General features: G+C 40.9%; 1 protein-coding gene across 4 annotated transcripts in view; it reads left to right on the plus strand.

The window, feature by feature from the left end:
• EPSTI1 (epithelial stromal interaction 1) overlaps positions 1-12,784 on the plus strand; it is a 91,024-nt gene that overhangs the window by 43,861 nt on the left and 34,379 nt on the right. For all 4 annotated transcript variants that reach the window (XM_082701376.1, XM_082701375.1, XM_082701377.1 and 1 more), the window contains one exon: positions 6,864-6,957. In XM_082701376.1, the coding sequence (XP_082557502.1) occupies positions 6,864-6,957 (94 nt within the window). The remainder of the gene's footprint in view (positions 1-6,863; positions 6,958-12,784) is intronic.

Raw genomic sequence — 12,784 nt, forward strand, 5'->3', positions numbered from 1 at the left:
TGAGGAGGCAAGAATAGAGATGGAGAAGCTAGAGACAACATCACTGCTGGAGTCCAGGCAGGAGCTGGTGTGGGCTCAGTTTAGAGTGACGTCAGTGTTTGTGAATTTCAAGTGAAGCCAATCTGTCCCACCGCTCTTCCATCCTCCTCCATGCCTACCATCCCCAAACACCTGATATGTTATTTTTCCTCAAGTTTGATTCACTTGTTCTGGTACACATGCAGAGAAAGCAGATGGTTGACTTTATTTGAGAAAGAGGAGGGAGAGAATTAAAGGCATTTGTAAAGGAAAGGGTCATGGGATGGAGCCCCATGTCAGGCTCTCTGCTCAGCAGGGAGCCTGCCTCCTCCTCTCTCTCTCTCTCTCTGCCTGCCTCTCTGCCTATTTGTGATCTTTATCTGTCAAATAAATAAATAAAATCTTTAAAAAGAAATAGTTTTCAGTGAAGAGAAAGTTACAAAAATAATACAGCGTTTTGAGTAAGATCTTCTAGCTTCCCCTAATGTTAATATCTTATAAAACCATAGTACAATGATCAAACTAGGAAATTAACATTGATATAGCACTACAAACTACAGGCTTTATCAGAATTTCACTCTAGTGTTCTTTTTCTGTTTTAGTATCTGATTCAGGATCACATAATATAATTATCGGTCATGACTATTTAGTTTCCTCCAATCTGTGACAGTGCCTCATTTTTGCCTTACATTTCAAGACACTGACACTTTCAGTCAGTATTGGTTAGATAATTTGTAGAATGTACCTCAAATTTGGGTTTATCTAATTTTTTTTTATGATCAGATTGAGGTTTTAATTTTCAGAAAACTAAGAAGTGATGCCGTGTCCTCAGAGCATCATACCAGAGGGTATGTGCTGTTGAGGTCCTCATTATTGGTGATATTAACTCTCAATACTTGGTTGTGGTAATCTCCACTGTAAAGTTATTTTTTCCCTTTGTAACTGGGGGAGATTCTTTAGGACTATTCTAATATCCTGTTATCCTCAAAAATGTCCCCACTGATTTAGCTCTGAGTGCTTATATGATTGCTTTTTGTTCTTACCCACTTACATGAAACTGACTCAGGCAAAACAGTATCTGTTTAGTTTATCTGATAACCCATATTACTAAGCACAAAGCAGAGACTAAAGAAATATCTGTTGTCTGCACAAATGCAGGCGATGTGAATGCAACAATGATTACTTGCTCACCTAAACCTCATGGTGGGGAAGTTCAGGTTTGTGAAACTATTGTGAAAGATAGGAAGAATGTATTATTAGATACTACTCCTATAGAATGGCTTCTAAGACACACTGAGGTTTTGTTTTCAAATGTGTGTTATAGCATGATTTAATCTTAAGTCAGAATCACATGGACCTAACAGAATTATGCATATTAAATATCTATCTGTATGGCTATAGTAGTTCTCAAGATCACCAGGGGTGCTTTTGAGAAACAAACTCAGATCCTGCTCCAGGCATGCTGAATTAGAAAGTCCAAGTCTTGCATCCAGTAAGTTCCAAGAAGCAAGACAGGTGATTCTCACAATGCTAGTCTCACACAGGTCTTCCTATTGGCACTTTGGAAATTATTGTTCTGAGGAACCTAGAATGGCACTGTAAAGCTTTTCCCCAAAAAGCACCACAATGGTATGTATGCTTTTTCTCTTTTTGAGAAACATTTCAAAATCACAGAGAATAGGTACCAACCACTAAAGTCATACCTAAGATTTTGCTTACATGTGGTTCATTTTTTAAAAAAGATTTTTTTAATGTATTTGACAGACAGAGATCACAAGTAGGCAGACAGACAGGCAGGGATGGGGGGTGGGGAAGCAGGCTCCCTGCTGAGCAGAGAGCTGATGAGGGGCTCAATCCCAGGACCCCGAGACCATGACCCAAGCCAAAGGCAGAGGCTTAACCCACTGAGCTACCCAGGTGCCCCATGTGGTTCGTTTTTAAAAAGAAATTTAAATGGCATAGACACTGATGAAACCTTTCACTCTTCCCCCCATCCCTCCATCATTCTGGTAGCATTAACAGCTGTTCTGGTATGTAACATTTGTCAGTGCCCTTCAGCCAAAGACCACCAGGGATACACCTGTAGTTGAACATGCTAGGTTTATTACTTGTTGTAGGTAAAGAAAACACACAACATAAGAAATGGTGGGATATCTCAGTAAGGCTGCCAGGAATAACTGATTAGGATTTAGGTTTTGATTGGGTAATTTTGGGAAGGGTCTAAAGAAGCAGGGGATAGAGGCGCCTGAGTGGCTCAGTCATTAAGATCTGCCTTCGGCTGAGGTCATGATCCCAGGGTCCTGGGATCGAGCCCCATATCGGGCTCCATGCTCAGCAGGAAGCATGCTTCTCCCTCTCCCACTCCTGCTGCTTGTGTTCCCTCTCTTACTGTGTCTCTGTTTGTCAAATAAATAAATAAAATCTTAAAAAAAAAAGAAGCAGGGGATTGATCTGGGTTATGTGTTGTCAGCACGTGGGGATGATTCTATGGGTGTCTCGGTAAATCTTACCTATAGGAAGGACAGGCTAGATGAGTATAAAGCTGTAACTGGTGAGGAAGTTGCCATTCATTTATCAAGATGGGGGATATTTGGTAATTTGTGAGATATACTTGTGTGAAATGGATGCTCTGTGGGACCATTTTTGTCCATTAGTAGAACAACATAGTTTAGTCAGATTAGTTTGTAATAACATTGAGTTGTAGATGTGTTAGAACAGTTCCCAGATGTTTTGAGCTGCTTTTCTTTTTCTCATCATGTGTATTTTTCCAATTTTATTACATATATATGAAAACACAGAGCCCCCTCCACTCATATATTCAGAATATTGTTTTGCGTCCTTCAGATATTTTGATCACTGTATCATACTTTCACAATTCCCCCTCTCCCCCACTGGATGCTGTTTTTTGGAACTGAACCATATTGATTCTTGATGTAGATCCAGTTCATTTCCCTTTTCCTTTCCATTCTCATCTCTCCCACCCCATCCCACACCTGGCTCAATCTATCTTCCTTCTCTCTATCTCTGAGACTTTTACAAATGATGCTGTTCAGGTGTCTTTAAATACCTATATAAGAGTTTCTCTAGAGTAGGCATTTAGACATGACACATATACTCAACTCTACTAAGTATTGTCAAATTACTTTCCGAAGTGGTAACACTGATTTTCCCTTCCATTAACAATTTATAAAGGGATGTGTTTTGCAAGACACCCTCCCTAGCATCTGGAAGGTTATCATACTTTTATATACTCTGGGCCTAGGTAGTAGCTTCTAGAACTGACAAGAAGACAAAGCTCAAGGATGAATAGATTCTTCCCCTTTCCCACCTTTTCCTCCCCCAACTAAGGTTCTGAAATACCTAAGCTGCCTAGCTGAATCCTTCAAAATCTTTTTTTTCCCCCTCTTTTTCCTCAGCTCTTATACTAACTTATACTTTTGGAGTTGATCACCTGAATTAAGAAATGATTCTCTTGTATATTTCTTTATTTTGTGTTATAAGGGTATTCTAGGGGATGTAATAGACTTTAAAGTATATATAGATTGAGTAATATGGGTTTTTTTTCTTGCTCATTTAAGGCATGGGTGAACAAGTTTGAGTGGAGGCCCTCTTTACTCATATAGTCAGGCACTGAGCCAATATAGGCTTTCCTGCCTTCTACATACAATTTTCAAGCTTGTGCTGGGATTTATCTTTACTCCAGCCAGCCAGAAGGAGAGAAATGTATGGAGGGGCATGTGTAAGAAGTTTGTAATTAGTTAATCCTGGAAAGGGTATGCATCATGCCCTTTCATGTTCTATTGGTCAAGACTCAACCCTGTGCCCAAAATTAACTGCAAGGGAGACCAGGAAATGTCGTCAAGTTGTGTGACTAGAAGAGGAGAACATGAGTTTGGACATTTAGCATTCTCTACTGCAACTGGGTTATGTTGAAGTGAGGTTATCCTGAAGATACCTTTTAGGATAAGCCAGAGGAATCACCCTAAAAACAAGCAGAAATGACCCTTGAAGATCTTAAGTTGGACATGAGTGGACAAAATCTTCTAAGTCTGAGTTATTGGTAATCCTTCCATCAGTTCTGTAGAGAATAAATGAAAGGAGTGATCTATTTATGCTTGGGTTAGAGTGATAAAGCAAAAGAGGGTCATTCCCCTTGATAGGTGGCAGAGTCACACGAATGACAAAGGGCAAGAAACACCAAGAGAAATGTAACTCAGTGCTGCAGTCTGGGGTTCTTAGTCTTGTTAGACTTCCCACCAGGAGATTCTCCTACTTTTGCCTTCAAGGAGGTTGTATATTTTATTTTTATTAAATATGACCACAATTGCCTACCAGGATCCCAATTTAGTTTTGGCCAATATATGGTAATTAAATTATATATGTAGGCATGGTACTAATAGTAGAGAAATAAGTAGCTTGGAACTTGGCTTGCTTATACAGTTAATCTTTGGGAATAATCTGCATTCTGCACAGACCCCAACTTGCATTCCTGTGACAGTCCTGTGGCCCTGTCATTATGATTTAATCCTGTGGTATAAGTGGGGCAGTCATAATTGGCAGAGAGGCCATGGCTAGTGATTGGCTCTGCAGTTAAGTACTTGGCACTAGCAGTTAAGATGCAACCATTAGTACACAATGCAGGGCGGCCAGTCAACTTGGCCTGAAGTTCCTTCGTTGTTTATCACAGTGTTTCTTTTTTACTGCTTTTCCTATGTCTGAATTCAGCTAAGGATATTCAGAAATCTCATCCAAACTTCTGGCAACTCTCTTCTTTTAACACTTTTGACTGATGACTTCATAAAGCCCCGAGACAGTAGGGCAGCTTCCAGATTCTGCGACTTCATTAGTCTCCTTGTCTATTCTGGGCAAGATAAGCAATCCTAGACAAATGGAGAAGCTGTTTGTCTCAACTGCCGAAGCCTTATGTTCCTCAGGGTTATGTACGTCGCTTAACTTTATGCTCTTCCTTTCCTAGCTTAAGCTTCTGACCTTGTTCAAATGCCATGTTCTATCTAAGTAATTATTTGAAGTGAGGTGGGCATTTCTGTTTACTTTTGAATTCCTTGTTTTGACTTTTCCTTCCACTGGATGCCATTTATTTTTACCAGACCAGTTGTGTTTCCTTTGATGACCACATCTTAAGGGCTTGATGAACTGGATCGTAGCAGTAGGACTAAAATATTAGGGGGAAGAAGAGGGATAACTGAGAGAAGGAGGAAGGCAGATGTAATATAAATTAGGCCTCTATGAGGTATTTGGATGTGAATGTGAAATATGGTAGCAAAAATCCCATAAATTACAATAGGAAAGGACAAAGGAATAGAAATCAATGGTAGGCAGCATGGGAAAGTCACTGAGGTAAGGGCTAGGAAATAATTCTAGTGTGCTTTGCCTGACATAGGGGAGTGGAGGGATTGGGATGATGGGTTTTTTCTTTTTTTAAAAGATTTATTTATTTAAAAGATTTTATTTATTTATTTGACAGACCAAGATCACAAGTAGGTAGAGAGGCAGGTAGAGAGAGAGAGGGGAGGAAGCAGGCTCCCCGCTGAGCAGAGAGCCCGACGCGGGGCTTGGTCCCAGGACCCTAGGACCATGACCCGAGCCGAAGGTAGAGGCTTCAACCCACTGAGCCACCCAGGCCCCCCAAGATTTATTTATTTTTTGAGAGAGAGAAAAAAAGGAGAGCAGGAGAGGGAAAAGAGAGATGGAGAGAGAATCTCAAGCAGACTCCCCGATGAGTGTAGAGCCTGACCTGGGGCTCCATCTCATGACCTTGAGATCATGACCTTAGCCAAAAGCAAGTGTCAGATGTTTAACTGACTGAGCCACCCAGGTGCCTCCAATGGTTTGGGATTGGGGGGGGGAATCAAAGAACTTCTTATTAAAACTGATGATAATATTTCTAGGCCAATCTTTCTGAGCTAAAAAGAGATATCAGAAATGCAGGCTAGACCAGCAGCACTTCTTAAGTTCCACGGGAGGTACAAATCAATGTGAAGGGTGTGTGTGTGTGTGTGCGCGCGCGCGCATGCACACACATGCATGCACGTGTATGTGTGTGTATGGAGAGAGAGAGTGTTCGTCCTTGCTTTCAGAATCCCAAAGGGAGGTGGTCCATGATCCATATTTGGTTAAGAGTTACTGAATTGGAGGGGCGCCTGGGTGGCTCAGTGGGTTAAAGCCTCTGCTTTCGGCTCAGGTCATGGTCCCAGGGTCCTGGGGTCAAGCCCTGCATCGGGCTCTCTGCTCCACAGGGAGCCTGCCTCCCCCCATCCCACCTCTCTGCCTACTTGTGATCTCTGTCTGTCAAATAGATAAATAAAATCTTCAAAAAAAAAAAAAAAGAGTTACTGAATTGGAGGGACTATGTGTCCTGAGAGTAGTCAAAGCCATGAGGGAAATGAGAGGAGACAGTGAATCAAGGGCCATGTAAAACCAGTGTGGAATGAGAGTCACAGGGGACCCATTGTATCACAGCTCTTTCGTGAAGTCTGAGGGTCAAGCTTTAATGCTCAGAAGGGAAATTAGAACCCCACGCTGTGGAATCTGAGAGAGCATTTATCTCCATGTCAGGGTACTTGAAGTAGAAAATATGAAATCATAGGTTCATATTCCACAAACCTAATTTTATATTTTTTCAGACTAACGTTGTTCAATAATGTGATCTTGCAATAGCATTTTGTTTTGGTTTTCTATACTACCTTGTACTCAAACTCACCTTTTGTTCTACTCAGGAGATTTTCAGTCATCACCCAATAAAAGTCTATGCTAGTATCCAAAGGCACAATAAATAATATTTCTATTTTCATGAAAGCACTAATATCTATTTGTATTTCTTCTAGCAAAACTGCTGAGTTCCTGAGCAGACTGGCTGCAGAGTTGCCAGACAGAAGTACCCATCAAATTGCTCTTCATGACCCACAGTCTTCAACTTGGGTAAGTGGGATGCCATGCAGGGTTGCCATCTGGTACTTTGTAAAGAGGCATTTAGGGAATGAGGACTAAGGGCATAGAATATCCTTATCATAGATTGTTGGGACTAAAGGCAGATGACCTGATCTGAAACTTTGACTTCAACTGTTGCTTCCTTCAAACTATAAAACAATGCCCACTTGTTATCTACATTATGGGCACCTTTCAGCCTCCGAAAAGCCTTTGAGCTCACCTAGTCATCCATCTATTTTTCTGTCCTTCAGATTTTTATGTTTACATAGGGTCTACCAAGTGCATACAGTCTCTGCCTGGAGGGACTTTTATTAAGTGAAAGAGAAAACCATAGTTATAAAGTGGACAGGTGAGTGTAGAGCATATAACAGAAAGTTAGAGCTTAAAGGATGAGTCAGTAACATGAGGAGTCATTCCGGGTGTCAGGAAGTAGAACATAAAAGCAAGAATTAAGGCATAATGGCAAGAAAATGCACAGCTTATGTTAGGGAATAAGAGTTGTGTAGCTCACTCTTCTAGAGAAGGCTGAAGAAGGATGCAGGAATCATGAGGGGAGTCAGGTGGCAGTTTGGGTGGGGGTAGTTCATTCTCTAGGGTGTCTTGGGTACTGCAGGATGTGTGGCATCCCTTACCCCTGAGCACAAAATGCTAGTAGCATCCTCTAGACATCAAGACCATCCAGAAATGCCTCACCTGGGAATCCTGTGGTGCTCCCAGTGAAACATTTGTATGATGCTTTGGAAAACTTGGATCTCATTCTTTGAGTGCTAAAGATACTAAAAATTTTCAGGGAAGGTTCAAGGTCAGATTTGTATTTCGGCAGAATCATACTGGTAACCATGTGAAGGATGGCTCTAAAGGAATAAAGAGGCCTCTAAGAGGCTCTGTATTAGTCCAGGTGAGGAATAATGAAGACATGAAGTAGGTCAGTGGGTGGGAGGATGGAGATAATAGAGCATAGGTCAGAAAACCACTTACAAGGTCAAGTTGGCAGGGCCTTGGTTATTGACAAGCTAACTGGGGACACGAAAGTAAATGTAATTAAGGATGCCTCTGGGAAGAGGTTATAGTTGAAAGAAAAGATGGATTTAAGTTTTCTAGAGTGTTCACTTTTCCAGAGTTTGGATACGTAAATAAGAGGTTAGAGAAACCTGATCTTCATCTTCTCCATCCTCCTTTAGTGATCATGTTTTAGAATGTCAAGAACACATTATGGCACTTGTTGGGAAAAGTCATTATGCTCTTACAAAAGTTGAAATGTTCCTTATTTTTTTGGTCCACTTCTAATATGGTGTTCCCAGTCTAGACTTGCCACAAATCCTGTCACATTCCTTCCCTCACTGCAGGGCCATAGAGGAGAGACTTGAGTAGCTGTAGGTAGTAGAGTTAAATCCTGTGTAGGGACAGTCCTTGATGTCTATCCAGATACCCTGTGGCTGTTAGGGAGGGAAGGGAAGTCAGGAACTGGATAGCTTTATCAACTAGGTGCTTGGCTGCCAGGATGGTCTTGATTTTGTTTGAGGGCTTCCCGAATCCTATGGTTTGAAACACCTGGCAAAACTGTGTGTGCCTGCTCAATTGCTTTTTGGCTTGTTTCTTCAATTTAACAAGATCATCCTGAATTTTAATATTGTTGTCCAAAACATGACTCATCTCTCCCAGAGCTGTGTTTTCTGTAGATTGATTAGTGCCTTAGTCACACGATCCTCAGAGCTATTAATAGACAATATAGGGCAGCATTGGACCTGGGATGGTTCTTTTTTTTTTTCTTTTTTTCAAAGATTTTATTTATGTATTTGACAGAGAAAGATCACAAGTAGGCAGAGAGAGAGAGGGAGAGGGAAGCAGGCTCCCCGCTGAGCGGAGAGCCTGATGCGGGACTCGATCCCAGGACCCTGAGAACATGACCTGAGCCGAAGGCAGCGGCTTAACCCACTGAGCCACCCAGGTGCCCCCGGGATGGTTCTTTATGAGCTGCATTCAATAGCTGCTCCCCTTTCAACAACAAACTATTAATAATTTGTTGGTGTTCAATATATATATATATATATTTTTTTTTAAAGATTTTATTTTATTTATTTGACACAGAGAGATCACAAGTAGGCAGAGAGGCAGGCAGAGAGAGAGGGGGAAGCAGGCTCCTGGCTGAGCAGAGAGCCTGATGTGGGGCTCGATCCCAGGACCCTGGGATCATGACCTGAGCCGAAGGCAGAGGCTTAACCCACTGAGCCACCCAGGCGCCCCAGTGTTCAATATATTTTTAAGTGATTTTTTTTTTTACCCATATTGTACTTTTCTCATTCTGTCTAATCCATATGCATAGAATGCCTCTGAGGACGCTCTGCAGAAAATTTTCTAACACTTTAGGAAAGCTGCACGTACACTGGGCACTTTTGTGACATGGGGAGAAGACACCAGCAGTTTGCCTCACCTATGGTCAGTGTATGGAATGTGAGCACTGTGTGGTACCCATTTATATGGGATGTGATGAGCGGCAAGGTTTCAAGTTAAAAAAAAATTTTTTTTTTAACATAATGCAACTTTTCTGAGGAAATTATTCTAATCATACTTCCTTAAATGTGGATCTTCCATGGGCAGATGGGAATCTAATAAATACTATATAATTCCATCAAGACACAAGAAAATTCCTTTGATACACAAAAGAACTTCAGACAACAGATGCAGTGTTTACTTACACATGGATTGATACAGTTCTCTGTACTCTGTGTGTGTGTGTGTGTGTGTGTGTGTGTGTAGTCAGAAGTCCCAGCATCAACATGCCTTCCCTAAACATTAACATTGAATGTTTCTGGTTATACAAGAAATGGTTTCCATTCCACTTGGTTGTCTCAGGCCTCCTCCTCCATAGAGAATAATAATGTAAAAAGTCTCATTTTGTTTAGCCACTGCCCAGTGGCTCCCTGTATCATTAAAGATAAAGTCAAAATTCTTTAGCTTAAACACAAAGCCTTTTCTGCCCTCTGCTCCCCTCCCTCCCTGCATGATACCTTTCTCTGCACAGAATCTAGGTCTCTGCTACTCCAGGTGTGGGGTATGGACCAGGAGCATGGACATCACCTGGGAGCCTATGGAGGCCTTGATGAATCTCAGGCCCCACTCCAGACCTGAATAGGAAGCTGCATTTTAACAGTCTGTGGTGGCTTGTGTACACATTAACATTTGGGGGCACTGCTCCATAACTCATGTCTTTCCAGCCATTTCCTTTCACTTCCGCTCCTTGGAAGTCCTAATGCAGTTTGGTTAAACTTTTATTCATGTGCCACATGTTTTTAAAAAGTCAACACTTAAAGAACGACATGTGTCCCTTCCACCTTTTCCATCTCATGCCCACTCCCAATATTTTAAACTCCTTGTATGTAATTCTAGTTAACAACACTGGGCTGTGTATTTGAAAGTTGCTAAGAGAGTAGATCTTAAAAGTTCATGTCATAAGGAAAACACTTTGTAACTATGTTTGGTGACAGATATTAACTAGACTTATTGTGATCATTTTGCAGTATACACAAACATTGAATCATTATGCTATACACCTGAAACTAATATAATGTAATGTCAGTTGTGGCTCAAAAAAATTTTTTTCCCATTGCTGCTGTAATAAATGACTGCAAACTTAGTGGCTTAAGGCAGCACAGATTTATTCCATTACAGATCTGGACGTCAGAAGTCAGCAATGAGTATGAAGGGGCTAAATTAGCTTCTCCTGGAGGCTCGAGGCAGGCTCAAGGAATCCGTTCCTTGCTTCTTCTAGCTTCCCTTTGGCTACCGACACTCTGGCTGCTCAGCACGTGGCTGCATCTACTCTCTGCTTTCATCTTATGTCAGTTCCCTTTGACTTTCTTGCCTTCCTCCTGTAAGGACCCTTGTGATTACACTGGGCTCACCCGGATCATCCAGGATCCTCTTCTATCTCAGAATCCTCCATTTCTGCAAAGTCCCTTTTGCTATAAGGTGACATTCACAGCTTCTAGGCATTGGGATGTGAACATCTTTGGGGCACCATTATTCATTCTATCATACTCTCCTAGCTGTTTGTTATTTGGATTCATGTATCTCGTAATGTATAGATTACTATTGCTTGACTAATTAAGTTCAGATTTTGTTAATTTATTCCTTCCCTTCCATTCTCCTAAAATTCAGTATTTCATGCTTTCTCTTACTATGGCTACATAATTCTTTTTTTTTTTTTAATTTTTAATTTTATTTTTAAAATTTCTTTTCAGTGTTCCAGAATTCTTTATGTACCACACCCAGTGCTCCATGCAATATATGCCCTCCATAATACCCACCACCAGCCTCACCCAAACTCCCAACCCCTGCCCCTCCAAAACCCTCAGATTGTTTTTCAGAGTCCATAGTCTCTCAAGGTTTGCCTCCCCCTCCAATTTCCCCCAACTCCTTTCTCCTCTCCATCTCCCCATGTCTTCTGTGTTATTTCTTATGCCCCACAAATAAGTGAAACCATATGATAATTGGCTCCCTCTCCTTGACATTTCACTCAGCATAATCTCTTAAGAATATTTAAATTAAAAATTTGATTTGTCCTTTGATCCATTATTACTTACACATAATTTAAAATTTGAATTTTATGTGCTCTTCAAAAATTATTTTTGTCATTGGTTTACAATGTAATTGCATTATGAGAACATGGTCTGTATGATGTTGCTTCTTTGAGTTTTATTTGGACTCCTTTTAATACATGACTGGGTAGAGGATGCTTTATAAGTCCATTAAGCCAAGTTTATTGTGTTATTCAAATATTCAACAGTTTAATATTTTATAATCTTAAGAAGTGAGTTTTGCGATTTACTAGCATAATAGTGAATTTGGCAATTTCTTCTTATTGTTTACCATTTTCATTTTATAGGTGCATATCATTTTAAAATTGTGTAGCTTTCTGGAAAATGGAACTCTATCATTAGGAACTCACCCTCTCTAACCCTAGTACTGTTTTCCTGTACTGAAGACTGTAGTCCTTTGGTTTGTCCAGCATTCCTGGCATATCTTTTTTCCATTCTTTTACAATCAACTTTTTCATTTCTTTATTTATTAGACAAGTCTCCTTTAAAAAGTTTATAGATAGCTTAACAACAACCACCACCTGAGGAATTCTGCTTTTAACTGGCGAGTCAAGTCAATTTGCCTGTGGGACCCCTGGAAATACACCAGCCAGATCTCTGACCTCCAGGGAGATGGATGCTCTGGGATCACTACTCACCATCATCACCCACCCCACTTTATCAAGAGGCAGTGGCTACATAATTCTTTTCTCACTGCCAATCCAGTTAGTATACTTTGCATTTTCTTTCTTTTACGACTTCTCGAAAATTGTGTTTTAACATTTGCTTAGTTTCCTCTGAACATCTGACTGCCCTCCTTCAGATTTTTTGACTGTTCCAACAAGTGTGTCTGGTGCAAATTTCCACACAATTTTCCATTTTGTTCCTGTGAGATAACCTGTCAATTTCGGGTTTTTTTCCCTCCTGGAACCAGCCCCTTTGCAGCACTCTTCTGCCTTAACCTGGACTGGTTGTTCATTTGGCCTCCTACACAGCTGTTGTTCTGGGACTTTCCTTTCACAAAATGGTCCTCAACCTCATCTATACATGGGAATCACCTGGGGGGGCTTTAAAATTCACTGATGCCTGTGTCATAACCTCAGAGATCCTCTTGTATTATGGCCTGGGCTTCAGGGCATTTAAAGCTCTCCAGGTAATTCTAACGTGTAGCCTAGGATAAGGCTCGCTGTTTTAAGGTCATCCAGGGAATTGCTCTTATTTGTTTTCCTATGTTGGGTCCC

This window comes from Mustela nivalis (genome assembly GCF_964662115.1).
Source record: "Mustela nivalis genome assembly, chromosome: 15".
NCBI lineage: Eukaryota > Metazoa > Chordata > Mammalia > Carnivora > Mustelidae > Mustela > Mustela nivalis.